At 44.0% G+C, this 27,731-nt stretch overlaps 1 protein-coding gene across 1 annotated transcript; it reads left to right on the forward strand.

Moving 5' to 3' along the window:
- The first annotated feature begins 18,195 nt into the window (after window positions 1-18,195).
- On the forward strand, window positions 18,196-26,896 carry LOC123234832 (phytanoyl-CoA 2-hydroxylase interacting protein). Its single transcript, XM_044660819.1, has 5 exons — window positions 18,196-18,310; window positions 22,554-22,741; window positions 23,895-24,069; window positions 24,824-24,941; window positions 26,362-26,896. The coding sequence occupies exons 2-5, from the start codon at window positions 22,574-22,576 to the stop codon at window positions 26,894-26,896; spliced, it is 996 nt and encodes a 331-aa protein (XP_044516754.1). The 5' UTR covers window positions 18,196-18,310; window positions 22,554-22,573.
- The last annotated feature ends 835 nt before the right edge of the window (window positions 26,897-27,731 follow it).

The raw sequence follows: 27,731 nt of genomic DNA on the forward strand, positions 1-27,731 counted from the left end.
TGTGTGGGGGGGGAGAGATAAGACGTTGCATCTGTTTCACTCCGAGGTGCACTTTGCTGTGAGAAGAGGGGTAAAGCTGATTGGACAAAGAGGAATCCTCTGCTATTTGCAGATCTAGCAAGAAGAGCTTGCCAGTTCTCTAGCTTAAGGGAAATCTTTGTCACTGAAAGCATTAACGCCTTTCCTAGTGCCCTCTTGTTGGCTTCTAGGAGGAAAAAAAGAGCTCATCCCTCTTTCATGAGTTCAAGAACAAAAGAGAAATAGTTTTGTACGGAGTGGTGAGGACCTGAAAGGAGCAGCTAGCAGAGAAGCAGTGTCCTACGATGCAGAAGGCCTTCAGACAAGAGTTGTGAGCCGCTCTTCCGTCAAGGATTTCCCCACTCACGTGTCTTCCTGCTAAGTTTCTATAAGTGCATGTGTGCTCAGTCTCCCTCACAAGTATGATATGCAAAAGGTGACCCAGGTGTATGGGAATATTGTTGTACTGTGATTACCTTGCCATATTCCACTGAGTAGATGTTAGGGTTATTTCTGTTTTTGCTTACTGATGAATAAGTATTGCAAGTATTCTTGTTTTGCCTTATGATGTATAAATCTGTTAAATTATTAAATTATTAATGAATACCATTAATGAGTTATTAAATTAATTAATTTGATTACTTACCTTACATTTTAATTTAAAGACAATTTTATAAACCAGTCTGTCAAGTATTCAATTAATTTAATTAAATTTAAATTCATTTAAAGAAGTTTATACATTTTTTACAAATTATTTTATGGTAAAGAATGAATGGTCTCATCTCAGGTTGGGGAGAGAGGAGGGAGGGAGAGAGGGACAGAATTTGGAACTTAAAATAAAAAAAGAATGCTAAAAAAGTGTTAAAACTTTGGATAAATTATATAACTTTCTTTTACTTTACTTATATACATTTCTTGTTTGCTTTTTGCTTTACTTAATAAAAAAATATGGAGTTAAAAAAAAAGAGATTGGTGTCTTGGAATTAATTTTCCATAAATGGGAAACATATCAGTAGGAGTTCAGGAGCTATGAGGGTGAGCTAGAGGAATGTAGCCCACCATCCTATGACAGGATTATCCCTAGATTCCTGACAGGAGATTGTATGAATTTTATCAACATGATTGTTTCCCTAATATGGGATTCCCCAATATGCTAGTGTAGGAGGAGAGTCAGGTCAGAGAAGAAGGGTGGGAATAAAATGCTGTATCTATACTACACCCATTTTTGGGCAAAAATCCAGATATCGGCTATACATGAGTTTTGTTTTTGAGATTCCTTATGACTTAATTTCAGGTAGGGGCAACAAGCCAACAGAGAAAAAGAAAGTTCAAGCTCCTTTTTTGGGATCAGGTGCTCCTAGACTGCATCTAAATTCATGTGGGCTCAAAGCTAGAGCCCCCTTGGAGAGAGGGCTCCCTGGAACATAGTTTGCAGACAAGAATTTGTGGGGCTGATTAGAGGTGCTGAGTTCAAATTTGGCCTCAGAAACTTCCTAGCTGTATGTCCCTGGGCAAGTCACTTAACCCCACTTGCTTAGTCATTACTGTTCTTCTGTCTTGGAATCAATACTTAGTATCAATTTTAAGACAGAAGATAAAGGTTTTTTAAAAAGAATTATATAAATTTTTTAAATTTTATTATTTTTATCGTCATGCAAAACATACTTCCATATATCTAATTTCTCAAAGGCAATCCATGCTTTTCTTCTTTTCTAGTCTAGACTTTGCTTATCATTCATTTATAGGGTTCATAGTTTTTACTATTTTCAATAATTAGGGTAAAATCTTATAAGTGATTACAGATATCACTTAGGATTTTCTGCATTTTCAGGGCTGGCGAAATTGGCACAGGATCATTCCAGAACAGGAAGGTTCAGAGAATCTTGCCATCTAAAGGGTAGGCCTTCTCCCTTCATGACAGTGGCAAACACTTTTTATGAACATGAATTCATATTTTATGCTTTGCTGGGCTATTATATCATTCCAAATTCTATCAGTAGCCAAGTATTAATTAGGTTTATATAGACAATATCTTTTTTGCCTTTGGCACCTCTCCTCAACTTGTACTGAAACCATTCATCATCCCATGCATTTTCACTCTGATAGCTGAGATTTAATATGAGAAAATAGACCCTTTTCACTGTAAATCCCCTCTTCTCCTCAGCCCCTAAATAACATATCTCTCTTCTTTAATCCAGTCAGAAGTGAAGAAGTATCCTTTTTCCTTGGCAAGGCCAACCTCTCTCCATGGACTCTTAATTTCATCCCTCTCTAGTCTTTTCTAGAAGATTGCCTCCACCATTATTTATTCTCTTTCTCATATTAAATCTATCTACTGGTTCCTTTCCTGCTGCTAAAATTTCTCTCACACTTAAAAACCTGTCACTAGATGCCACCATCTCCTAAAGCTATCATCTGTAGCTTCTCTCTTTCACAGGCAAGTTCCTAGAAAAAACTTGCCTCCATTTTCTCTCCTCTCACTTTTTAGCTGTTTACAATCTATTCATCACTCAGTTGAAAACTACTCTCTCTAAAATTACCAATGATCTTTTTTAAAAAATTGAATTAATCTCTTTTAATATTTCCTTTCTCTCCAAAAATAAAAGCCATCTCTTATAGCAAAGATTTTTTCTTTAAAGAGGAAGGAAAAAAATTTCAGAAAAACTATTGAAAAAAAAAACCCCTGACATTTGCAACAGCCCACTTTTGTGGATCCTTACCTCTACAAAGAAATTTGGAGAGGGGTCTTCTGATCTCTCTTCTTTGGGTCCGAGTTTTATGAAATGTTGCCACATTCAATTCGAGCATTTTGTGTTGGTTGTTCTATTTACACAATCTACATCTTTGTGTGTATTTTTTTACTTTACTTACATCTGCCTTGTGTTAGCTCATATATTTCCATGCTTTTCTGTATTCATATTCATTTTTTGTAATACAATAATATTCTATTTCATGAACGTACCACGATTTATCTAACCATTTCCCAATTGAAGAACATCTTCTCTTTGAGGGTAGGGACCATATAATTTTTGTCTTTGTATCTACAGTGTCCAACACAATGTCTTGCACATAGCAAGTATTTAATGATTGTTTGTTGATTGGTTATCCACTTTCTCCTCTTAGATCATTTTTTTCTATTTGAATTTTCCAGGTACTGCTCTCTCTTGCTTCTTCATCTATCTAACTGACTGCTGCTTTGAGAGGTGATGAGGACCTGAACTAAAGTTGTAGTTGCCTATGTAGAAAGAACAGAATGGATTTGAGAGGTGTTATAGACTTAGAAATAGCAAAATTTTGACATGTTTGGTGAAGAGACTTGAATGATACTGAAGTTGTGAACCTGCTTAACTGGAAGGACCAAAAAAGAGAAGTTCAGAAGAAAGTCGAGTTTTGCTTTGGACATGTTGAGTTTAAGGTGCCTATGGTTATATCCATTTTGAAATATCTAATAAGCCATTGGGAACGGATGACGAGAACTCAGAAGAATGACTAGGACTGGAAATGCCCATATGAATTGATAAAGTTATTGAGAGAGCAGGCAGGGGGCAGCTAGGTGGCTTAGTAGATAGAGGTCTAGAAATAGGAGGCCCTGAGTTCAGATATGGCCTCAGATACTTCCTAGCTGTGTGACCCTGTCAAGTCCCTTAACCCCCATTGCCTAGCTCTTACCACTCTTCTGCCCTAGAATCAATACAGAAGGTAAAGGAGAGAGAGAGAGAAAGAAAGAGAGAGAGAGAAAGAAAGAGAGAGAGAGAGAGAGAGAGAGAGAGAGAGAGAGAGAGAGAGAGAGAGAGAAAGAGAAAGAGAAAGAGAGAGAAGGAGAGAAAAAGAGGGAGGGAAGGAAGGTCTGGAAATGCTTCTTTCTGAAGATAGGGATTTAGATGAGACTTAAATGAAATCAAGGAAGGGAGGAAAGAGGTAGAGTGTTTGAGACATGGAGGATAACTGGCACCAGAAATGGTCTATCCAGTTTGAGGAATTAATAGAAAGCCAGTATCACTAACTTGCACAGTATGTAAAGGGTAGTAAAGTATAAGAAGACTGGAAAAGTAGGAAAAGGTCATGTTATGAAGAACTTTTAAATCTAAACAAAGCATTTTATCCTAGAGGCAATAGGGAGCCACTGGGGTTTACTGAATACTGGGGGTGACAGTGGCTTAGCTGGGCTTTAGGGAATTCAGTTTGACAGCTAAATGGAGGATGGACTGAAGTGGGGAGAGAGTATACAGTTAGAAGACCTACCAGCAGGCTATTGTAGTTAGTTTTGTCTATCAGACATTTCAAAATGGAGATACGATAGGCATCTCAAACTAAGAAGGAACTAAATAGTCCAAGACTGAAGTGATGAGGATCTGCACCTGGGTTTTATCAATGTTAGAGGAGAGAAGGGAAAATACATGAGATTGTGTAAAGGTAGAAAAGAGATGACTTGATAATTAGTTAGATATTCAAGTGAGAGACTGAGGAGTTGCGGATGACACCTGAGGATGGTGGTACCCTTGATAGCTTGATAGTAATAAGGAAGCTAGGAAAAGAGGAGTTAGGAGGGAGAGTAACCCTAATCATCCTCTGGACAACCAAGTTTCAGAGTGAAGTTGGAGCTTCAAAACATGCCAGTTTTATATATATACTCAGGCAAGTCAGAAATGATGTCAATAACCTGTACCTTTAGACCCATTAGCCATTCAAAATGATGTTTCAATATCATTTAAGAAAGAAACTAACCCTACTTACCCAGGGATGGTAGGTTAGGATACTGCTCCCATTGTACCCAGGTAGTATGTCATAGAGGGTGGAGTGCTGGACTTGAAATCAGATTCAAATCTAGCCTTAGCTTGCTAGCCCTCTGACCTTGGGCAAGTCATGTAACCTCTCAACCTTAGTTTCTTTATCCTTAAAATGGGACTAATAATAACACTTACCTCACAGTGTTGTTGTGAGTATCAAATGAGATAATATATAAAGTGCTCTGCAAAATTTAAACTACTACATAAACACTGATGATCATCATCATCATTATTCTCCATCATCTACTTTCTCTGATCTTTTTCTTATGCTGCTGCTTGAATGCTGGGTCCACTACAGATTTATTATGTAATCTCAAATGGGCCCTTCACTACTACATGGTAATCAACAAAGTCCTACTCCAATGTTTCTTCATAATGTGGGGGTGATTGGATTCTGAAAAGCTTTCCAAGTCCAGTGCCATTTCTGGCTGGTTCTACCCTGCTGAAGAGGCTATAAAGATGGTTCAAGTTGCAACAAGTAGTATGTTTTTTCTGAGGACTAACTTAAGTACGAAAAGGCTCATCATCAGAAGGTTGGCCACTTGGCGGTGAATTCTTTGGCCATAGCAATCTATTAACAATTTTTTAAAATTCAAAATGGCCCTTAGAAATGTGTAGTCCCCTTTTGCTCCTGCAGTAACAATGGAGTGTGATGGAAAGAGAGGCAGAAAGTGCAAACAATTAGCTAGTTTTCAGCCAGTCTACAAACTTTAATTTAATTGTTGGCATTCTGTGTGAATTCCTTGTCTAATGACTAATGAGGAGTTATAGTAACTAAACAATAAGCATTTAAGTAAACTATTTCAGTCAATGAATCAATATTTATTAAGCTCCTACTGTGTGTGTTGTGTTAGGCACTGTGCTAAGCTCTGGGGATAAAAAAAAGAGTCAAAATACAGTCCCTACCCTCAAGGAGCTTCCAGTCTAAAGGGGAATACAGCATGCAAAATAGTACAGTATATATATATAGCTTGCTTTGTACTATTTTGTATCAATGTATCTCCCATTTATATATATATATGTATATATATAAATGGGAGATAATTAAAAGAGGGAAGGCAAAGGAATTAAGAGGGGTTGGGGAAGGTTTTGTGTAGAAGGTGGGATCTTAATTGGGACTTAAAAGCCAGGGAGATCTGTAGTCAGAGTGGTAGAGGGAGAGTATTCCAAGTATGGGGGACAAGAGAAAACGACTGGAGTCAAGAGATGAAGTGCTTTGTTTACATTTTTATGACAATCATAAATCATTTTTTCTTATGACAAGATTTTTTTATTGATTTGTTGCATAAAATGACTTTTTAAAATGTAATCAAATTTTGTTTGTGGAACAGTGGCAGAGAAGAAGGTGTAAGAAGCCTGGAAAGGCAGGAGGAGGTGAGATTATAAAAGGCTTTGAATGCCAAACAGCATTTTGCATATTTGCTCCTGGAAGCAAAAGGGAGCCACTGGAGTTTATTGAGGAGGGGAAGAGAGGTGACGATTCATGATCAGACCTGCCAGGCACTGTGCTATGTATTGAAGACGTACCACCAAAGGAAATTAATTTTTCTAATCTTGACAGTGTCACTAAGATAAGAAGAAAGAGGTAATTGGCAGTTAAATGGAAAAATAGCTCATTGGTTCTCCTTGGAGGGACAAATAGAAAAGCTAGAAATGTGTCACCTGCTGTATGAATATCCTGCATGTATTCTAGGTTTTATACAGCTGCTTTCCCCATCTTTGTTCTCTTTAGTACCAATGCTACCTCCTCTGTAACACATATTGGGTCATGATGTTAGCATCCACGTGTGGTGGACTCTGTCTTTGATAGTTTAAAAAGAAGTTTGCTATGGAAATCTTTGCAGATCTTTCCCATTTTCCCTTTTCTGTTGTACTTCCATTTTCACTTTCAAATGCCCTTGGGATGACTGCTCAGTTGAGCACACCAACTCTTCATTACATTGGTTTTACCCTATATGGCTTCTCTCTATTTTATCTTTTAAAATTAGAATAATAATCGCAACTACCTCCCAGGGTTGTTGTGGCAGCAAAATGAGAGAAGATGTGTAAAGTGCTTTGCAAACCTTAAAGTGCTCCTTAAATTACATGTTAGTTATTAAGAGGGACTCGGTCCATGCTTTCATTATCCTTCTCTGTAAGATCTTATAAATGAGTTTGCATTCTAAACTGGAGCTGCCCTCAGCTGACATATTTTTCTGCTTGGTAAGTAGGAGTGTTTGCCAACATTTATGTCACTTCTAGCACTGCAAACATTTTCACATAGACAGACCTTGCTTTTTGTCAATAAGCAGGTAAAGAGGATTGTGGGAAGATGGTGGTGTGTTAGGACCTAGGAGGGATCAAATCCTTCACAAGTACCCCAGGAAATCTCTAAAAATGAACTGGAACGAACAATAACAAAATAACCCAGAAAATCAGCTACAAATTCCTTTATTCAGTCCAAGACTGCATAGGACTGCCAGGATCCTGCTGAAGCCTTCGAATGGAGACAAGCCAGGGTAAGTGGAAAGCACAATGCTAACTAAGCAGCCCAGTATTGAGAGCAAGGCAGCTCTGACTGCAACAAGGGCCCCTGAGCAGTGTCCAGGCATCTCCAGCCCCCGTATCCAGGCAGTCTGGGCTTCATCCATGATGGGAAAAAAGGCCAGACGATTCCTGCAGAAAGTGGGTTTTAGCCTCTGCCCTCTGGAGATTAGGAACAGTCTGACCCAAACACAAGTCTCTGTTCTAGCACTGAGGCTGGTAATAAGAGTAAGCTGGAGAAAATGCCATACTTTGGATTGAGAGCTGCTAAGAGGTTAATCCCCCAAAGAGAGAATAACTTCACAAATCCAAGTAGGGGCTCAGAGGAAAAAAAATATGCTCTGGCCAAGGATTATAAGGATACCTGGGAGAAACTAAGTAAGAGTTACACAATGGAATAGCTAAGGAGGAAAGAATGGCAAGAAGAATTAATAAGACAGCTATATGGCTCAGTGAATCGAGTGCCAGGCCTGGAGTGGGAGGACCCGAGTTCATAATTGCAAAATTTAGCAATTTATTTATTTATTTAGTGGCCTCAGACACTTCCTCGCTGTGTGACCCTGGGCAAGGGACTTAACCCCCACTGCCTAGCCCTTACAGCTCTTCTGCCTTGGAACCATACTTATATCCATTCTAAGAGAGAAGGTAAGGGTTAAAAAAGAAAAAAAAAACTAGCCTGAAAAACATCAAGGAGAGGGAATCTAAGATGGATAATAATCAGGCAAGACATCTCCCAGTCTCATTTTCTTCATTTGTCTTGGATGACCCCAAAGTTCCTTCTGGCTTTAAATTTATAATTCAGTGATGATTTTGTGAACTCCTTGGAATATAAATCCAATAATATAATTTCTGGGATACATAATATGAATAATTTTGTTATTTTTCTTTCATAATACCAGATTATTTTCCAAAAATTTTGGCCTAATTCACAGCTCCACTGGTAATAAATTAGTGTGCTTCTTTTCCCATATTCCTGCCAAGATGGATTTCCCTCCCATCTTTTATCATATTTGCCAATTTGATGGATTTGAGGCAGAGTCATAACTGGCTGAAGTTGGGCTGGAGGCAAATTTCGGATGTGTGTGTGTGTGTGTGTGTAGCTTGGTGGCAATAGTTCAGCAGAGGACAGTCTAGTCTTGGTTTGCAGCTCATTTCCCACTAGGTCTGGTTATTACCTTGTAAAGACAATGAAAATGAAGGCCCTGGGAGAGAGGCATCATGGTGATTAAACCCTGCTGGTTATAGACCAGTAAGAGTTATGCATTACACTGCCAAAAGACTATGAGATAAGTCATGGGGAAAGTAGTCATAGGGGCAGCTAGGTAGCACAGTTGAATATAAATAAATGCCAGTTCTGGATTTAGAAGGATCTGGGTTCAAATCTGACCTCAGACTCTTCCTGGCTATGTGATTCTAGGCAAGTCACTTAAGCCAAATTGTCTAACCCTTACCACTTGCATTTCTGCCTTGGAATCAATACTTATATCAATTCTAACACAGAAGGTAAGAAGGGTTAAAAAATAATAATTCATTTCCTATCTGTGTCTAGGAAAGGTGGGTGATTTATTTAGCAATTTACTTATTTATTTAGTGCTTTCTATGGAAGAAACATTTTTAGTCATAATCAGATAATTTGAATAATTATTATAACATAATGAGTTCTGATAATACTTTTTCATTATTATAACTTTATTTCCTTTTTCATATATATGTATCACATATTCCCGTATATTAATGACCTATATTCCTTTTTGTGAATTCTAGCATTATTTTGACAAATTCTATAAAGTATTTCTTTGGTAATTTGATGAATAAAGCATTAACTCTATAAAATAATTTGAACAACAGCGTCATCTTCACCATATTGGTATGACCCAGCTATTGACATTAAATGTTTCTTCATTTATTTCAGTCTTGCTTTATTTCTTTGAGAATCATTTTCTAGTTGTACTTAGAGAAGTCCTACGTATGTTGATAGGTTAATTCCCAGTTTAGAGGAGGCTGTGAATTAAGGAAGTGCTAATGTGAATGAAGAAGGGGCAGACTAAAGAGATATTATAAAGACAGAATGGACGGAAATTTGCTGTTCATTAGATGTCTCTTGATTGCTTTGCCCCCAGTCCAATGTAATTGGAATGTAGAGTCAAAGAAGCCAACATCCCTGCCCCTGCCCCATCCCTCAAAAATAAGATCAACTGATTCTTCCTCTTTCCTATCAAAGACAAATTTCTAAGCTTTTGTGTACCTTATTCCTGTGCTGCAGAATCTTTGTTTTTCTTTCTGTACTCTCATTCTCATCTATCCCAGCCATGCCCTGTCAAACAGTCCATAACTTCCTTTTCTGATGTACCCTTTAGAACCTCCATTCTAATGTTAACAAGCTCCCCTGCAGATCTCTTTGTCTTGCAAGTATAGCATCAGCATAGTGGAGCATCCCTTCTCTCTAGGCTCTGAGGTTTGCAACCTCAGTCATTTTTTTTTTTCAATTCTTATGTTCTCTCTTAGAACTGATATTAAGGATCAGTTCTAAGACAGAAGAATGGCAAGGACTAAGCAATTGGAGTTAAGTGACTTGCCCAGGGTCACACAGCTAAGAATTATCAGAAGTCAAATTTGAACCCAGGTTCTTCTGATTCCAGGCCTGCCACTCTATCCACTGTGCTTCCTAGCTGCTCTAAACTCAGTCATCTTTGATAGAGAGCTAGGCGATATAATGAGTGAAATTCTAGACTTGAAGATAGAAAGACCCAAAGACCAGGCATAATAGCTATGTAATTCTGGGCATCTCTCAGTCTCAGTTTCCTCATTTTTATTTTTTTAAGCCCTTACCTTCCTTCTTAGAGTCAATACTGTGTGTTGGCTCCAAGGCAGAAGAGTGGTAAGGGTAGGCAATGGGGGTCAAGTGACTTGCCCAGGATCACACAGCTGGGAAGTATCTGAGGCCAAATTTGAACCCAGAACCTCCGGTTTCTGGGTCTAGCTCTCAATCCACTGAACTACCCAGCTGCCCCACCCCCATATTTTTAAAATGAAGAAAAACAGTGAGCCCATTAATAAACATTTATAGATGCCTACTAGGAGTGAGGCACTGTGCTAAATTTTGGAGATACTAAAAGAGGCAAAAGTGAGTCCCTGCTCTCAAGGAGCTCACAATCAAATGGGGAAGGGGGAATGTGAAACAAACCTACAAATATATACAAACAAGCTATATATTGGGCAAATAGGAAATAATGAGAAGGCATTTGTAGGCATTAGAATTAAGGGCAAACTTCACAAGATTGTGAGAATCATATGAGAATGGATAGAAAGTCCTACCTAAATCTTAGCTGTTGTTATTCCTTCCCCCTCAGCTACCAATATCCTAGCAGTTACAGAGTCTTGATTATTCTATCATTGACATTTTGTCTCTGTCACCTTCACTCTCTTCTCACAGGCACCACCCTATCTTAGGCCCTTATTATTTCTTGCCTGGACTATTCTGATAGCCTCCTAATTGGTCATATTGCTTCCATTCTTTCATCTCTCTAATCCGTCTTCCACACAGCTAGCTGCCAAATGAATGCTACTAAAACACAAGTCTGAACATGATACAGCTCAAAAATCTTCAGTTACTACGAAGAGTCTCTAGGACATGGGCTCTCCATCAGGGTCCACAGTCCCCAAGAGACCTGTGGATAGACTCCCAAACATTTGGATGGGAAAATGATTCCTCTAGTTTTCCCATATTTATTTCTTTTGCAGTCTTGTGTATTTTATTTTAAACATTTAGCAACATTATTCTAAGGAGGGTTCATCAGATTACCAAAGGGGTCCATGATGCAAAAAAGGCTAAAAAGGGGGCAGCTGAGTAGCTCAGTGGATTGAGAGTCAGGCCTAGAGACAGGAGGTCCTAGGTTCAAATCTGGCCTCAGACACTTCCCAGCTGTGTGACCCTGGGCAAGTCACTTGACCCCCATTGCCCACCCTTACCACCCACTCTTCCACCTAGGAGCCAATACACAGAAGTTAAGGGTTTAAAAATGTAAAAAAAAAAAAAAAAAGGCTAAAAAGCTTTACTCCAGGATAAAATACAATCTCCTTAGCTTTTAAAGCTCTCTAGGACCTAGAGCCTATCTACCCCTCCAGATACATTTCATATTATTCCCTTTCAATATACACTACTTTCCAGGCAAACATGTCTACTATCAGTTCTCTCAATTTAGCTTTCCACATTTATGTCCATTCCTTTGAACAGGCAAAGGGACTACCTCCACTCACCTTTGCTTATAGGAATGCCCAGCTTTATTTAAGGCACAGTTCAGGCCCCATCTCCTTCAAGAATATTTCCCTGATAAACCTAGCTGTTAGTATTCTCTGTATCAAAAAATGCCAATCAAGGAACAGCAAGGTGGCTCAGTGGATAGAGAGCTGTGCAACCCTGGGCAAGTCACTTAACCCTATCTGCCAAGCCCTCATCTCTCTTCTGCTTTGGAACAGATACTTGATATCAATTCTAAGACAGAAGGTTAAAAAAAAAACAAACAAAAAACCCCCACCAAGTTTGTACTTATCTATAATGTAGCCTCCCAATACAGTGTAAACTCCTGGAAGTGAGAGACTGTTTCATTTTTGACTTATCTCCAAAACTTAATACATTAAGCCCAAAATAATGGTGATTCATGAATATTTTTAGAACAAATGTTTAACTTTGGGTCAAGGTACCAAAACTGGAAGCTAAGGGAAAGATATAAGGTATAATTGAGAGCTTTGCAAAATATTTGACTAAAAAGTTGATGCTGTGTTTGTGAGGGAAAAAATGGAGGAATGTAAGCTATGTGATAGTACAATTAGTTGGATTTGTAACTGATTGAATGATTTGTCTCAAAGAGTAGTCATTAATAATGCAATATTCAGCTTGGAAAGAAGTCTCCAGTGGAGTGTCCCAAGAGTCTGTGCTTGGCTCTGTACCATTTAACACTTTTGTCAATGACTTGAATACAAACACAGATAACATATTTATCAGATGATGCCAATCTGGGAGGGATAACTGACACGCTGAATGAATCAGGATCCCAAAGGATCTTGACAGGCTAGAACACTGGGCTGAGTAGAATAAGATGAAATTTAATAGGATTAGTCTAAAGCCTTACTTCCAGAAATTGTCTTCAAAAACCTTCAAGAAATTGTCTTCACAAGTTCAAGCTGAGAGGTACATCAGAGCAGTTTGGATGCAAAAAGATCCTGGGAACCCAGATTGAATTGTTTGCCAGCTCTGGGAGGGGAGAGAGGAGAAGGGAGGGAGATAATGTGGATTATATAACTTCAGAAAACTTTTGTGGAAATTTGTTATTAAAATGAAAAAATAAATGAAAAAAAAGGCCCTGGGGTTTTAGTTGACAATAGTATGACACCTTAGGTCCCATACTGAGAAAGGCATAATTTCCAGGAATACAACGGTCATCTTCATACTCTTCTCTGCTCTAGTTGGGCCAGATTTGGAGTATCCGGGTCAATTCCAGGAATCACAGTTTAAGAACAATGGTAATAAGCCAGGGATCTCCAGAGAAGGGCAACTTGCAGGACTGAAGGACTCAAGCTGGTGACATATGAGTATTGATGGAAGGATCTGAGGATGTTTAGACTGAAGAAGAGAAGCCTGATAGTGGGGGGTGGCAGGTGGACAAGATTTCTATCTTTAAGGACTAGCCAATTGGACTTGGTCTGTTTGGATGAAACAGGAGCAAGGAGTAAAAGTGACAAAGAGGAAGAGTTAGGCTTTCATTAAGGAAAAACTTCCTTAGATCCTTGGACTTTGGACTATCCAAAGGGAGAATGGATCTCTTCAGGTAAAGGCTGGATACCATCAGGTTATGGAGGGTGGAGCCAACTAGGTCAACCTGGACCCCTTTTTCAATGCTTCAGACTGCCTAACTTAGATCCTACCAGGATCTTCTCTTCCCAAATGTTGTGGGCATGGGCTTCTTCTGGGCACTAGCTGCAAGGACATGGCTGATCACATCACTTCAATGAACAGAGATCTAATCCTTCCAATAAGGTGAAAGTTCAGCAGATCTTATCTGCTCTGCTAATGATCCCTCTCCTAAATACATTGACCATACAACCCACATTGCTATTGCACTCTAAGGATCCCTGGCCACCGAGTAAGGTGGCACCTGCCTACAATCCCTTGTTCCAGATAGGCTAAAATTGGCAGGTCTCTTGGGCATGAGAATTCTGGCCTTTGATGACTTAAGACAATCAGGTACCTGTACTGTTTGGCATCAATATAGTGAGCCCTCAGGAGTGGGAGGCTGTCAAATGATCTAAGGAGAGGTAAATTAACCCAGGTCAGAAACAGTAAATCAGAAATATTGTGCAGAGCAGTAGTAGCATCAGACATGTGAATATCCTCTGCATTTCTAGCCTGGGTGAGACACGGAGACCCAGTCTTGAAAATAAATCGATAGACGTTGTTGTCTTGCCTTGACTTGTCGGGTACATTGTAATGATTGATTCTTGTTTAGGAATCGGTTATATAGTACTAGATGGCCACTGAAGTAAGTCCCTTCGGTTGGGAAATTCTCTGATTCTCTGACTGTGATTCTGTGAATTGAATTCCCACTCTTACAGGGTGGGAGGAAAGGAACCACCCAAGGTGATGAAGAAAGAGCGATTAAACAGGTAGGAGGAGAACCAGTAGAGAACAGTGTCACAGTAGGCGAAGGATAAGAAAGCATTAAGAAGGTGTAAGTGAGCAAGAGTGTAGCGAATGCTGCAGGAAAGGCAGGGAAGATGAGAACTGAGAAAAGGCCATTAGATTTTTACAATTAAGGGGCCATCAGAACCGTGAGGATAAAAAGCCAGATTGCAGGGGACTGAATGCGTGGTTAAGGGTAGCTTATTCTCTCCAACATTTTAGCAGTAAAGGGGAAAGAGAGGTTAAGATGATAGCACAAACAGGGAGCAGGGTCCCTGGAAGGACTGTTTCTTTATTTTAGGATAGGGAGGATCTGAGCTTATCTGCCAGTAATGGGGAAGGAGGGAGAAAGATTGAAGACGAGTACAGTAAGGATGTGGGGGGAATTTAGCCTTGGTATACAAAGACATCCTCTCATCCTCTGAGGCAGGAGGGAAGATGGGCAAAGAAATAAAGAAGTCTCCAGGATGGAGGATGGGAGATGATAGTGCTTACTTTTCCGAGAGACAGTCTGTAGGGACAGTGTTGGGGCCTTGAAAAGATAGGAAAACAGGTTATGTAAGTAGGAATAGAAGCTTCTAGAAGATCTAACGATCACCTCTGCTTTCAGCTACTATTCCCTCCAGCTATTAGTTCAGAGGCCCACAAATATGCATTTAGTCAATTAATTCTTATTCGCATTTAGTTATTATTCACTTCCTGGAGGCTCAACACCATTCCAAACCAGAATATTTCCATGCATCACCTACCTAACATCTAGGGAAGATAGAATGAAGGGAGGGAGCAGGGCCTGACCTCCCCTTTTACAGAGGAAGAAATTCAACCAAATCCTGGGGCTCATATTGCCTATCCCAAATGGTAATAGAAAACAGGTCCAAAAGCCAGGTCTCCTTAATGTCTAATCCTGGGCTCTATCCTCAAGCTCAGGTTGCTTATCTTCTGTGTTTTGACATCTCACTGTAGGTGTGTGAGAGGAGGGGCCTAGTTGCTTGGCAAAGAGAGTCATTTATCCAGCTTTGCTCTACCCCGCTGCATTCTGTGGTTCAGAATCTGACAAAACTTGCTCGGGCTCCCCACCCATTGAAGGCAAGACTGACTCTTGTTTGTCTTGGGCATATGAACTCTTCTTCCCTTTCTACCCACCCCTACTTGTCCTGTCCTCTTACAATGCCTTCTCTACTGAGCCTTGAAACTAGCCCTCTGTGAATCCTCATTCTGACGCTGCTAATTCCCTTTATCCCAAAGCCCAGCACCAGCACCAGCTCCTGGAAGTATTTTGCCCAAAGTTCTCCTTGTTCCTCCTTCACAACCTTGACTGCTTTGGACAACTTTGCTTCCCCATCACTGAGTTGCTGCCAATCTCTCCTCTTTCAGGGGAGATTCCATTACTCTTTCTTCCATTATACTCCTTTTCCATTATACTTTTCTATTCCATTATACTTCCTTCCATTATCACTCCTACTCCATCAACTCAATGCTTCTTCCTTGATATATCTCATCTCCTTACCCAGGCCTTTGATGATTATTCTAGCCTGAATCAGTCTTCCCTGTATCTAGCTTCTCCCTTCTCCAATCCATCAAACCATCCTTGACATAGCTGCCAAAATGATATTTCTAAAGCACAGGTTAGATCATGACTGACTTCTTTCTCCACAAAAATCTTTGGGAATCCTAAGATAAAATATAACCTGAATTTGGTATTTAAAGCTCTTTGCAGTTTGGCTCCAATCTGTCTTGCCCGGCTGATTATGCATTACTTCCCTTCATACAGTCTTCATTTGAACCAAGTGTGCCAATTTAGCATTCCCTGTATACAAGGTCCCATATCTCCTACCCCCAGGCCTACCCAAGCTGAAAAGTTCTCCTTCCTCTCTTCGGTTTCACAGAATCACTAGTACAACTCAAGTATCACTCTTACTAGGAGGCCTTTTCTGATCTCTTCTCCTACCCCTCTAAATTTCTTTGCATTTACTCAGGAACACCAGAAAGTCAGGAAGGCCTGAGTTCAAGTTCCAGTTCTGAGGTCTCCTGGCTCAAGCAGGTCACCGCACCTCTCTGTACCTCAATGGAACAGGTGTCATCTTTCACTGATAGAAGTAGCTTCATGTTTGGGAGTTCCCTGTACAATTAAAGTCACAGGCCCATCCAGTTTGTGTCTGGGGCCATGTTCTTCCCCACCCCACTTCCACCTCAGTAGAATGCAAACTCTTAGGGGGAAGTTGTCCCACCCCCCCAACATTTAGCACACAGTGTTCTCCCCCCAATCCCAATACTTTAGCACACAGAATTTCCACCCCATCCCCAGAGTTTGGTACACAGTAAACAAATGCTTGTCTAATTGAGTTAAATGGAACGGATCTCCATGTTCTCTGAATCCAGGTTGAACTTAATTATCCAGGTGGCAGATTTCGTATATTATTATTAAGTCTCTTGTTTGCTATTTCACATATGTAATCTTAGGAACAAGATTGAGGGCAGGGACTATATCTTATTATTTTTCCTTTAGGTATCTCCCAAAGTATTAGGTGATATAGTGGTTTCTCCATTAATGCTTGTTGTGTGATTACAAATCCCCCAAATCATTTTTTCTCCCAAATGTCACCTCAGGATCCTTATTTCTTGGCAAACAGAATATTTCTTGTAGAAGTATGTGCTCGGATGTCCAGGGCACAGGACAGTGTGCTTGGTGTGGTCCCCGAGATTGACCCTGTGTTTTTCTTCTCCTGACAATAAAGTTTTAACAGGGATGGGCACAGTTAACTAACTGCTTGTTCTCCTACAACCCTGACATCCTTTTTCCTTCATGTGTATTTTCCACACCCTTCTGGCTCCACTGCTTTCTCCCACTCCTTTCCCTAATAGATTCTTAACTTCTAGCTGACGCTCATCAACCAAGCACAGATCACCACCCCACCCCGTTTCTGCAGAAAGCTTTGTTAACTTTTAAGTTACTAGGAGGGAAACTGAGCTCCTCCTTGATGCAAAGTTCTAAGACCAGGACAAGAACAAGGCTAAAGATAGAACCCCCCCCAGGTATCTTTTGACAACCTGCCTCATGAAATAGGATCCCATCCCCAACCTACTAGTTCTTCTCTTTTCCCCTTTTCCCCAATCAGAAATCTGGCACTGGGGCTTCCTGGCCCCTTGCTTCTTAATTCCAGGACCTTCTCTTAATTCTTTCCTATTTATCCTGTACACAGCTTATTTGTACCTATTTGTTTGCTAAATGTCTTCTCCATTAGATTGTAAACTCTTTGAGGGCAGGGGCCATCTTTTGCCTTTTTGGTATCCCTAGCACTTAGCACAGGTTCCTGGCACATAGTAGGCACTTAGTGAGTGTTGATTGACTGAGTTCTCCTTAACCCTTTTGCCTAGGGACCATCATTCTGAAGTTAGGGGCTGCAGACATTTCCCATTAGGGGCAACTTTTTTCCCAGGAAGAATGGGGGAAAGGGTATCAGTCATCATCAAAAGCAACTCTGTTCTGTTCCCTGGGAGACCCCCCCACCCCCTGCCCTTTCCTCCTCCCACCCAGCCCCAGGGAGAGAGCAGGGACAGAGCTTCTTTTATCACCTGACGCTGTGCAGTCACCGATCCCATTGGTGGAGCCAGATTCAGTTGGTCTCTCTCTCTCTCTCTCTCTCTCTCTCTCTCTCTCTCTCTCTCTCTCTCTCACCCCCTCTTCTCCCTGTACCTCTCTCTCTCATCTTGCTCTCTCCCCAGTCTCTCCCCTCCACGCACGCTGCTTTGATTTTGCTTTTTCTCCTGTGAGGCTTAGCGGACGTTTCATAGGAGGCAGCAGTCAGTGTGTGCCCCAGAGAGAGAGGGAGAGACAGGCGCTGCCAGGGGAAGAAGCCGCATGGAAGAAAGGTCCTCAGCTGCCAGGAGCCCAGCAAGCCAGTGCCGCTGCTTGTAAAGCCAGGAGGGCAGCGCCTTCCGCCGGCCCCAGCCCCGCAGGGGAGCAGCTGCGGACAGCGGTCCCCGTCCTTGCCAGGTCTTCTTCTGCAGCACCTGGTGGAGACAGGTAAGCTACTCTCCCTCCCAGAAGCAACCTGATGCCCCCGGGGCGAGCGGGGTGGGGGGTGGGGGCATTGCCACCCCTGGGATAATGGAGGGGGGGACAGTTAGGAGATGCAGACTCTTGTCCTCTTGGCCCTGCACTGGACACTCACCCTGGCATGCCACCCCCTTCCCAGGGGGCCTTTGGTAAAAGTGAGGACTGGACTCGGGCTCCGGGGCACAATTCTGCTCAGTCACCTCGTGACCAGCCCTGCTGCAGTGAACAGTGCCAATGGGGACACAGCAGGTTGGGAGGAGAGGTTTCTGGTGGCATATGGGCTGCTTGTGGGTATGTGCGTGGCAGAAATATGGGTGCCTGTGTGCGCAGCATGTGTGCATGTTGCCAGGAGGGGGGTGCATCTCCCTAGATGCACAGGGAAGCGTGAGTGCCGGGTAGGAGGGGGTGGCAGTGTCTGGCTATGTGTTTTAACCTGTGTGACCATGTGTACCAGTCTATGAGTTCCTGTGTCCGTGTGAGTGTCCGTGTGAAGAGCCTGGGAGCAGTTTATTGGAGGAGGGCTACTTTGGTATGTGTTGGCATGTGCCCGCCTTCAGTGAAATGGGCATGGCGTGGGCATGTTGTGTGTGTCATGCATGCACATACATGCACGTGCGGGGTGGGGGCCCACCCACCGCCTCTCCCTAGGGGGAGGCCTAACCATAGAGCACGAAAGTGGTTGGTAGGTGGGAGAGAGAATAAATGATCATGTGTGACGGTGTCGTTAGAGGCAGGTCTCTGGGGGTGTATGTTCTGCCTAGGGTTGCTTCAGCCTTGACACACGGTACATTGCTAAAGCCTATCCAGAGGCGAGCCCGTGTGCCTGAGAGAGCAGGCAGTGCCCTGTGGGGATGTGGGCACTCCTGGGTTTCTTGTGGAGGTGGAGGCATGTGTCTGTTCCTACTGTATGCGCCTTCCCCGACTCTGACTTGTGAGTAGGAGTGCCTAGGAGCTGACACGCACATACATGAGGACATCTACAGATATGATGGCTATGTGGGTGGGATAAGCGTCAGGGACTTTTCAAATGCAAGGTAATCAGGCAAAAGGTATATGAATGCATAGAAGAATGTGTCTGTGGGGAGTTGGAGGGGTCCTGTGCAAGTATGTGAGTCGGTAGGCACAGTTGTGGGGGAAGGGGTGCACCCAGGGGTGGATATACTCCTGCGTAGGTGGGGGGCAGCGTCTATGTGTGGATGTGCCCCTAGGTGGGTGTGTGAACGTATGTCTGTCTGCATGTGTACATGAGAGTGGAGGTGTTTCTCTAGGGTGTTGCCTCAGCCTGTCCCTCATACCCTGCCCTTCCCCAACTCATCTGGGCGTAGGAGACGGAATGGTTCGCCCCCACCCTCTGTCCACCAGAGCCCTAGCATTATGGCTCTCCCAGGACCAGCCATCTTCATACTCCAAGAGCAAGGATGGTGGAGGCTACTTAGCTCTGCCAGATCATAGGGAGAGTACAGAAAATTATTAGGAGGGGGGCAGTGGCCCAGGCGTTGGAGAACCCACTCTCCAGACCCTCCCTCATCAGACAGCAGCTGTTCCCTTCAATAGAACCTGATGGGGTATGGGCATCGATCTAGGAATTCCTGCCTCCTCCATGCAGATTGGTAAAGGGGCCTCTTGGGTATATATCAAGGCTAGGCTGTAGCCCTACAGCCATCTCCATGAGTTTGAGGTGGACATGGCAAAGGTAGAGAGGTTTGCTTGGTATTGCCAGTCATGTCCCAGTGATTTGTTAGCTGGCTCTTTCACCTAGGGGTGCTCCCAGGGCAGCAGATTCTGTGTAATCCTGGGGTTGGTTTTTCTTGGGTAGCATTTGACTGCTTATTTACCAAAAGCTCCTCACATCTACATATCCCTCCCCATGCCCATATGCCATGCACTCTAGAGAGATATCCAAATGATGTCAGTTAGTTAATAAGCACTTATTGAGCCTCTTCTGTGTGCCAGGCATTGTGCTAAAGGCTGGCATGGAACAGGGAAAGCTGATTAAGCTTCACAAGTGGCAAGGAAAGATTTTAGGGTGGAGAAACCAAGGCACAATACAGAAATGACACCATGAAAGGCTCAATCCTACCCCCACCTATATGCATACATTGTACCTGTCACCCAAATGTCTCACAGTTAAATGTGGGGGTGCCAGGCTCTGAGCAGTTTTAACTGAAGGGGAATATATAAGCTGAACTTCTATTAGCTAGAAGCAAAAGCACCTACTTCTAGGGTAGGTACAAAGAAAAATCTGCTTCCTAAGCCCACCACAGATCCCCCTTACTCACTGGAAAATGGATAGAGGCGACAAGAAGATTCCATTCAGTGGAAAGCCAGGTATTCTGCTGCAGGGACCCAGATTGTGGACAGAGTTAAGGAAAGAGATGAAAGAGTGAAAGTGAACAAGTGTGTGTGGGGGTAGGAAGGGCTAGGTAGTACAGCGGATAGAGCAACAGACCTAGAGTCAGGAGGACATAGGTTCAAATCTGAACTCAAACACTTCTTAGCTGTGTGACCCTGAGCAAGACACTTAGCCCTGTTCATCTAACTCTCACCACTCTCCTATTTTAGAATCAAAACTTAGTAATGTAAGGGTTTAAAAAGATAAGGGTTAAAAAAATGGAACCAGGTAAGAAAAATAACCAAAAATTATATAGCACTTGAAAGTGTGCTTAATAAACTTAGCTCATTAGGTCCATACAATAAATCTATGTAGTAGACATTACTGTCCTATTTCCCAGATGAGGAAGCAGAGACTCTAAGGTTAAGTGACTTGCCCAAGGTCACAAAGCTAACAAACATCAGGGGTAGGATTTCAGCCTAGGACTTTCCTCACTACAGGTCCTGAATTCTTTCAACTACACCATAGGTTGGTATGTTATGGAGAGGAAAAGAGAAGAGATGGAACGGTAAAGGGTTATAAAAAGAAACAAAAGGGGAGAGAGATCCCGGGGATCAGGTTCCCTCTGATCACTCATCTCCAGACTTCCTCCTCTCTCCCTGAATTATAGAACAAGATTAGACCTCTTCGCAAAGAGGAGAGACATTCTCTTCAAGGGGAGTCTCTAACTTGGTATCTTGATCATTTTACTTCTACTAGCCCCATGCCTGAAGAGGCCACACCAATGGGTGGTATCTTTGATACATGGCTGAGTCACCTTCTTTCCTCTTTGGCCCCCTCTAGTTAAAACCACTCATGCTAGTACTGGTGTTAATGGGCATAACTGAAACCAGGTGGGAAAGCAAAAAACAAAAACAAAAACAACTCCTGGAGAGGCTGGACAAGTTGTGGCATAATGCATAGATAGCATATGAACTCTGAAGTCTAAGGACCTGAGTTTTGACTGAAGGCCAAAAGATCTGCCTCAGATAAAAATGCCCTTTGGTGATTATGAGCAAGCCACTTAATATCTCCGAGTCTCAGTATTCTCCTCTGCTAAATGGACTTAATACTCATGCCACCTAACTCTCAGTTGTCTTCAGGAGATTGTTTTTTGCAAGCCTGATTATGCAAGGTCTTGATGATCTTTTGACACAACTCTGATGAAAGGTTAGAGAGAGGGGGAAGGGAGATTTTGTGGGGAAAGGAAACAGGTGATGCTATGTGTCAGGCACTGATGGGACAGGTAAGAAGGAAGGAGAAAGATACTGTGATAGCATGAAATAAATAGAGATTCCAAGAGATGGAGGGGAGAGAATAAAGGCAGAGAAATTCAAGGGTTGACTATTATTAACAGCATAGGAGGAAAGCCACAGCTTGTGACATTAGAACACGACACCTACATCCTATCCACGAACTACTTCCATACATACCTGTTCTGCACCTGTACACGCCTGTGCTACCTGTAAGGGGTGGGGTACTACTGACCTAATTGAGTTCTGAGTCTCTTTTTAAAAAGAGATAAAAGAAAGAATACTACCTTATCTCTCCAAGATTCTTGTGACAACTGGATCTCTCTGAATCTACTCCCTTTCACCTTATTACAGTCCTTAAAAGTTACCTCTTGCTATCCCCCTTCATTTTCTCTTTTTGTCGTCCCTCCCCTCCCCCATCGTTGTCCCTTTCTTTTTTGATGCCTGCTAGCCCAGAGGCACCCCCCTTCCTCCCCAGCTCCATCTGCTCTGAATCTGTCCTGCCCTGCGCTTGCAACATTCTCATTGCCTCTGCCACCTGCCAGGTGCCGTCTGCTACGCCTTCCCCTCTGCAGAGAGCTGAGAACTGCAGGGGGCTGCAGAATGGGAGAAGGCACCCTTCCCACCTCCCAAGGGTGGGGAGAAGGATAGTCTTCCTACTCCAAAATAACCCTGGTCCCCCTGAGTGCTTCTCCAAGATCAGATCTGGGAATGTGGAGACACTAGCCTGGCTGCAGTGGATGCCCCCTCTGAACACAGGTTCCCATATGTGTGTAGGTGGAGTGGGCTGGGGAAGGCAAGAGAAAGAAATAGTCTTGGGGAAACCATAGGGAAATAGCATTGACTGCCCCACCGCCATTCCCCCTAGGAGCTGAGCCAGAGGAGAGCATGGAGATGCTGCTGTCTACCCCACACAGCATTGAGATCAATAACATCACCTGTGACTCCTTTCGCATCTCCTGGGCCATGGAGGGCAGTGACCTAGAGAGGGTCACTCATTACTTCATTGACCTCAACAAGAAGGAGAATAAGAACTCCAACAAATTCAAGCATAGGGTGAGTAGGTGGCATGTTGGGGGAGAAAGGATGCGAGCAAACACCACCACCACCCCTTCCACGTACACATAGACCATACCTACAACTCAAACAACTCACAGTAATATCACTTGAATGGTTCTCGAGGCTTCCGGGCAGCCAAGAAGAACAGGGGAAAGTGAAGGATTATAACGCCACTCTTAGGGCTCAAGTCTCAAGTTCAAATCCAGCCGCAACGTTAGATTCCAGAACTACCTTTGAGTGCTAGCTGGGAGGTTCCCCATGGACAAGGATATGATCCTGTGTTCTACCCCAGCTCTTGATGATCAGGGGCAAGTTTTGCCCCCAGACTATCTCTATCATGCACCGTCTATCACAGTTTGTCTGGGAAGATGTCGGTGTTGCTACCCACTTTTTCCTTCCCCTGGGAGGCATCATCTCTCTTCTACAGGGGGAGACCTCCACTCTGAGGAGTGTGGAGAACAGAGGAGGAAAGTTTCCACTTTCCCAAACTGGGGGAAAAGGAAAGAAGAGGGAGGTGGGAAAGAACTGGTCCAATGATGACAGAACATCAAAACAGGTTACTCACCATCCCCCCCTGGAACCGTTTCCTTGGATCTGGGTGTCTTTTGGCAGGCCAGTTGCCACAGCAACAGAATGCTTAACATCACCACCATCGCCACCACCACCACTGCCATCCCTCTACACCCCCCCCCCAACATAAGTCATTTTTTCTTTCCTCCCCGGCTTCTTAGCATTTGCTGTTGCCGTGGAGACAGCCCTGCAGTGCGGAGTGCTCTTGGAGAAGTCTTCCTCAAAAAAAGAAGTCCTCACCGCCCCCAACCTTAGGGCCCTCCCTCTACCAGTCATTTTTCTCTAGCTCTCAAGAAAACTGGATGTTGGGGGAATTGGGGGGTTAGGGATGCTGGGGAGAATCTGAACCGCATTAGTGATTCCTCTCGGCATGAGTGGGAAAACAATAGTTCATGGGGGTGGGGAGGTGGAGGTGGTGTGAGTCTTCCCTGCCTTGGGCCCTCGGTATGGGAGACCCCCCAGGGGAGGGTGGCGTCCTGGTGAGTGGGAGGGACATTTCAGGTATGTCGGAGGCTGCAGAGAGGGCAGACCAGCTAGCCCGACTCCTGGGTACTCACCTTCTTCTCACCATGTCCTATAGGATGTCCCCACAAAACTGGTGGCAAAAGCAGTGCCCCTGCCCATGACGGTGAGGGGTCACTGGTTCCTGAGCCCCCGCACAGAATACAGTGTGGCCGTGCAGACTGCAGTGAAGCAAAGTGACGGAGAATATCTGGTCTCTGGATGGAGTGAGACCGTTGAGTTCTGCACAGGAGGTAAATAAGGGCCCCTAAGACCCAAGCAGCTCCCCCTTCAGGCCCAAAGGCACAACTCCCCAACAGCATCCTCAAATGAGCTCCCTGAGCCCTAGTTCTCTGGCCTTTGTCCAAGGGGCCACATTCCCAGGTATCCCAGTTCCCCCTGGCTTTTCCACATGGAAAATAGTAGATTCAGCCCCCCACCCCCTTCCCAGACACAGCAATGGGATGAAGAGAGGACAGTACACACTACCTGGCTCCCTGTGGGCCTTCTCCACAAAATTCTCCTTTTCCACGGCCAGGGTTCACTTAGTAGTGTGACTAGAAAGGTATCAGTAGGGACCATACCCCCAAAATGTTTCCCTGTTGTTCTGTTCTCTGGGGGCCTCTTCTAGTTCAGTTATTCCCAGGAAGAGAGGCTCCCTTAGGTCCTCAGAGCTCTGGGCTTTACTACAGATCATTTGATCAGCTATTCTCCTCAGGGACAGATGAAAAGGGGGGAATGAGGGGGAAAGACATTGAGAAGGAAAAAAAGAAAAAAAAAGGAAAAGCATGGACAAGGGTGGCAAGCAACATCCAAAGCAAAGGCTGATTCGGTGTTTGGATCAGGGGCTGTCACATCTGTTAATGAACCTGCCGAAAATTCAGGATACAGCTAGTTGTCCTGGGGATCTGGTTGGTCATAATTGGGGAGGGGTTTTGAAGCATGGGCAAGGTGGCAAAAGGCCCCCAGCTGGTATGACACCCTTGGGCTCACTTGGACTCTTTATAGATTATGCCAAAGAGCATTTGGCACAGCTGCAAGAGAAGGCAGAACAGATCGCCGGGCGTATGCTCCGATTCTCTGTCTTCTACCGGAACCAGCACAAGGAGTACTTCCAGCATGCCAGGTACAGTATGTTTGGGTTCCCCAGAGGTTTCCATATGGGATCATTTATTTCTTGCCTTCTAGTTATTTTTTGTCTTCTTTTGGGTCAGTCTTTTCCTCCCCCTATTCCTTTCCCTGGAACCCTCATATCTCTCTGTATCATGGTTAAGCCCTCTTTCCATTTATCCCTGGCTGGAATTACTTCATCATCCTCAGCTGAGTAGGAAATCTGAGACCCGTGGGTCTTCACCCAGCATGAGTATATATATATATGAGAGAGAAAGAGAGCGAGAGTGTGTATGCATGCATGTGCATGTGTGTCTCAGCGTCCATCCTGTTTAGCTCTGCTATTAAAGTTATCCAGTGAGCTTCACTCTCTTCCCCAACTTGACCTTTAATCCTGAATACATCCACTGTCTCCCAAATGTATGTCCTTAGTCAATAAAGCGTGCCGATGTTAATTCATCCACACTACTAGAAAAACTATTAAAAGTGTATGCCTTTGGATGGTGGATTAGTAGACTGCCTAAATGTTAAAAAGTAATTATTATTGTCATTAGCTTCAGAGAGGGGCCGAGAGAATGATTTAGGATCATAGATTTAGAACTGGAAGGAATCTCAGAGGCTATGTAATCCACCCTTTTTATTTTACAAATGGGGAAACTGAGGCACAGAGTGATTACCTAATTTGTGTGAGGTTACATGAGTAGTAATCATCAGCAGAGCTCTATCTGCTTCTATACAGCACTGCCTTCAACAACTTAATTTTGTTCTAATCAGTCTGTCGATAAGCATTATTATTAAGTGTCAGGCGCTGTGCTAAGTATGGTTCCATTTCTGGGGGAGAGCATACTGGCATCTTTTAGAAGCTGAGACGCCCCTGGGGAAGCAAGGCAGGTACAATGGAAAGAACCCTGGACTGGGAGAGAGAAGAGCTGAGCTCTAACTAAGGTTTGGGAGCAGCTGAAGAGCTCACACAGTATATTGAGCTCAGACACTAAGCAGCTGTGTGACCCTAGGCAAATCACTTAATCTTTCTGTGGCTCAATTTCCTTAACTATAAAATGGGGATAACAATGGCACCCAAGTCTCAGGGTTGTATCTCTGGAGAGATATTCATAAAGTGCTTTTGCACACCTTAAGGCACCATATAGCATTATTATGAGCTAACTTTCAGCCTGGCTTTGGGCAAGCCATTTGTCCTCTTCCTGCGGTGCTGTTTCCTCAGTTTATAAAGTGAGGGGTTTAGATCATCTCGGAGTTCTGAGAACTTCCAGCCCTAACACGCTAGGCTTCTACATTTGACGTGAAGGCACTAGAGGTTCCCCATGGCAGAGCCTAGGAGCTGGCACAAGTAGATTTCTTCTCTTTTCCCCCACAAAGCAGCAAAGGGCCGCTAACAGACCCCCATTCTCTCCCCGACCTCCCCCCTGGCCCAGCAGGACTCACTGTGGGAACATGCTTCAGCCTTACCTGAAGGACAACAGCGGCAGCCACGGCTCTCCTACCAGTGGTATGCTCCACGGTGTCTTCTTCAGCTGTAACACTGAGTTCAACACCGGCCAGCCCCCTCAGGACTCCCCCTATGGCCGATGGCGCTTCCAGATCCCAGCCCAGCGCCTCTTTAACCCCAGCACCAATCTCTACTTTGCAGACTTTTATTGTATGTACACAGCCTACCACTATGCCATCCTGGTACTGGCCCCCAAAGGCTCCCAGGGTGACCGCTTCTGCCGGGACCGCCTTCCCCTTCTGGACATTGCCTGCAACAAGTTCCTGACCTGCAGTGTGGAAGACGGAGAGCTGGTCTTCCGCCATGCCCAGGATCTCATCCTGGAGCTCATCTACACGGAACCAGTCGACCTGTCGCTTGGCACTCTGGGTGAAATCAGTGGGCACCAGCTGATGAGCCTTTCGACTGCCGATGCCAAGAAAGACCCCAGCTGCAAGACCTGCAATATCAGTGTGGGGCGCTAGGGACTCCTAGGGGATCCGGGGGTGAGTCAGGAGGGGACTGACATGGAGAGGACAAGGGAGAGAGAAGTGGTGGCACATGGGAGGGAACCTCAGTTGGCAGTGGTCTAGGGAGCTGGGCTTCTCTCTTGTCTCCTCCTGACCCCCATTCTCATGCCATGCTGCCCTCACTTCCAATACTAATGGGAAAGAGGAAGCCTGTGTGAATGCATCCCCCTTTCAGCTGGCAGTCTCACTCCCACCGGAAGCAAGTCACAAAAATCTTTCCTTGTTCAGAAGGGCCCCGGCTATTGCTTCCATAAGTGTGGCCCACCCAGCGTCTGATGGAGTTGGCAAAGGTTTTGGCCAGGTGTGGGTGGGCAGGCTTTTTTGGAGGTTTCTTTTCTCCTCTAGTCTCCCTGTTCTGCTGTTCCCACTTTACTCTTGCCTGGCCCTAAGTAGAACTGTCCTAGTTCCTGTTAGGGTCTCTGGTACAAAATCCCAGCCCCCTTGAAGACTCATTGGGCCCTATCTTCCTGATGCTTATCCCTCCTGATGCTTATTTCCAGGCAAGATGTGTAGGGAGGCTCCGGGAGCTCTTCTCCTCAGCCCCAGTCCCCCACCCCCCCCCTTAACCCAGAGCCAACCAAGAAACTCTCCTATGTCTTTTTTTGAGCGGGTCACTCAAATAACTAGTCCCTAAGCAGCTCCCACCTCCCGGCACAGACCTCTTTCCTCTATAAATAGTCCCCTTTCAATGTGACTCTGGCTGTCCCTTGCCCCTGCTATATCCCTAGGAATGGCTACCCCCCCCCCCCCCACTCCTGCCCCCCCAGGGTCCCCTGCTTCCCAGAATAGT

This window comes from Gracilinanus agilis, chromosome 2 (genome assembly GCF_016433145.1).
Source record: "Gracilinanus agilis isolate LMUSP501 chromosome 2, AgileGrace, whole genome shotgun sequence".
Classification (NCBI taxonomy): domain Eukaryota; kingdom Metazoa; phylum Chordata; class Mammalia; order Didelphimorphia; family Didelphidae; genus Gracilinanus; species Gracilinanus agilis.

Excerpts from the sequence above, each read along its gene's own strand:
- LOC123234832 (XM_044660819.1), top strand. The coding sequence starts at position 22,574 with ATGGAGATGCTGCTGTCTACCCCACACAGCATTGAGATCAATAACATC. Across the intron at positions 22,742-23,894 it reads CCAACAAATTCAAGCATAGG|GATGTCCCCACAAAACTGGT; the intron begins GTGAGTAGGTGG and ends CATGTCCTATAG. Across the intron at positions 24,070-24,823 it reads CGTTGAGTTCTGCACAGGAG|ATTATGCCAAAGAGCATTTG; the intron begins GTAAATAAGGGC and ends GACTCTTTATAG.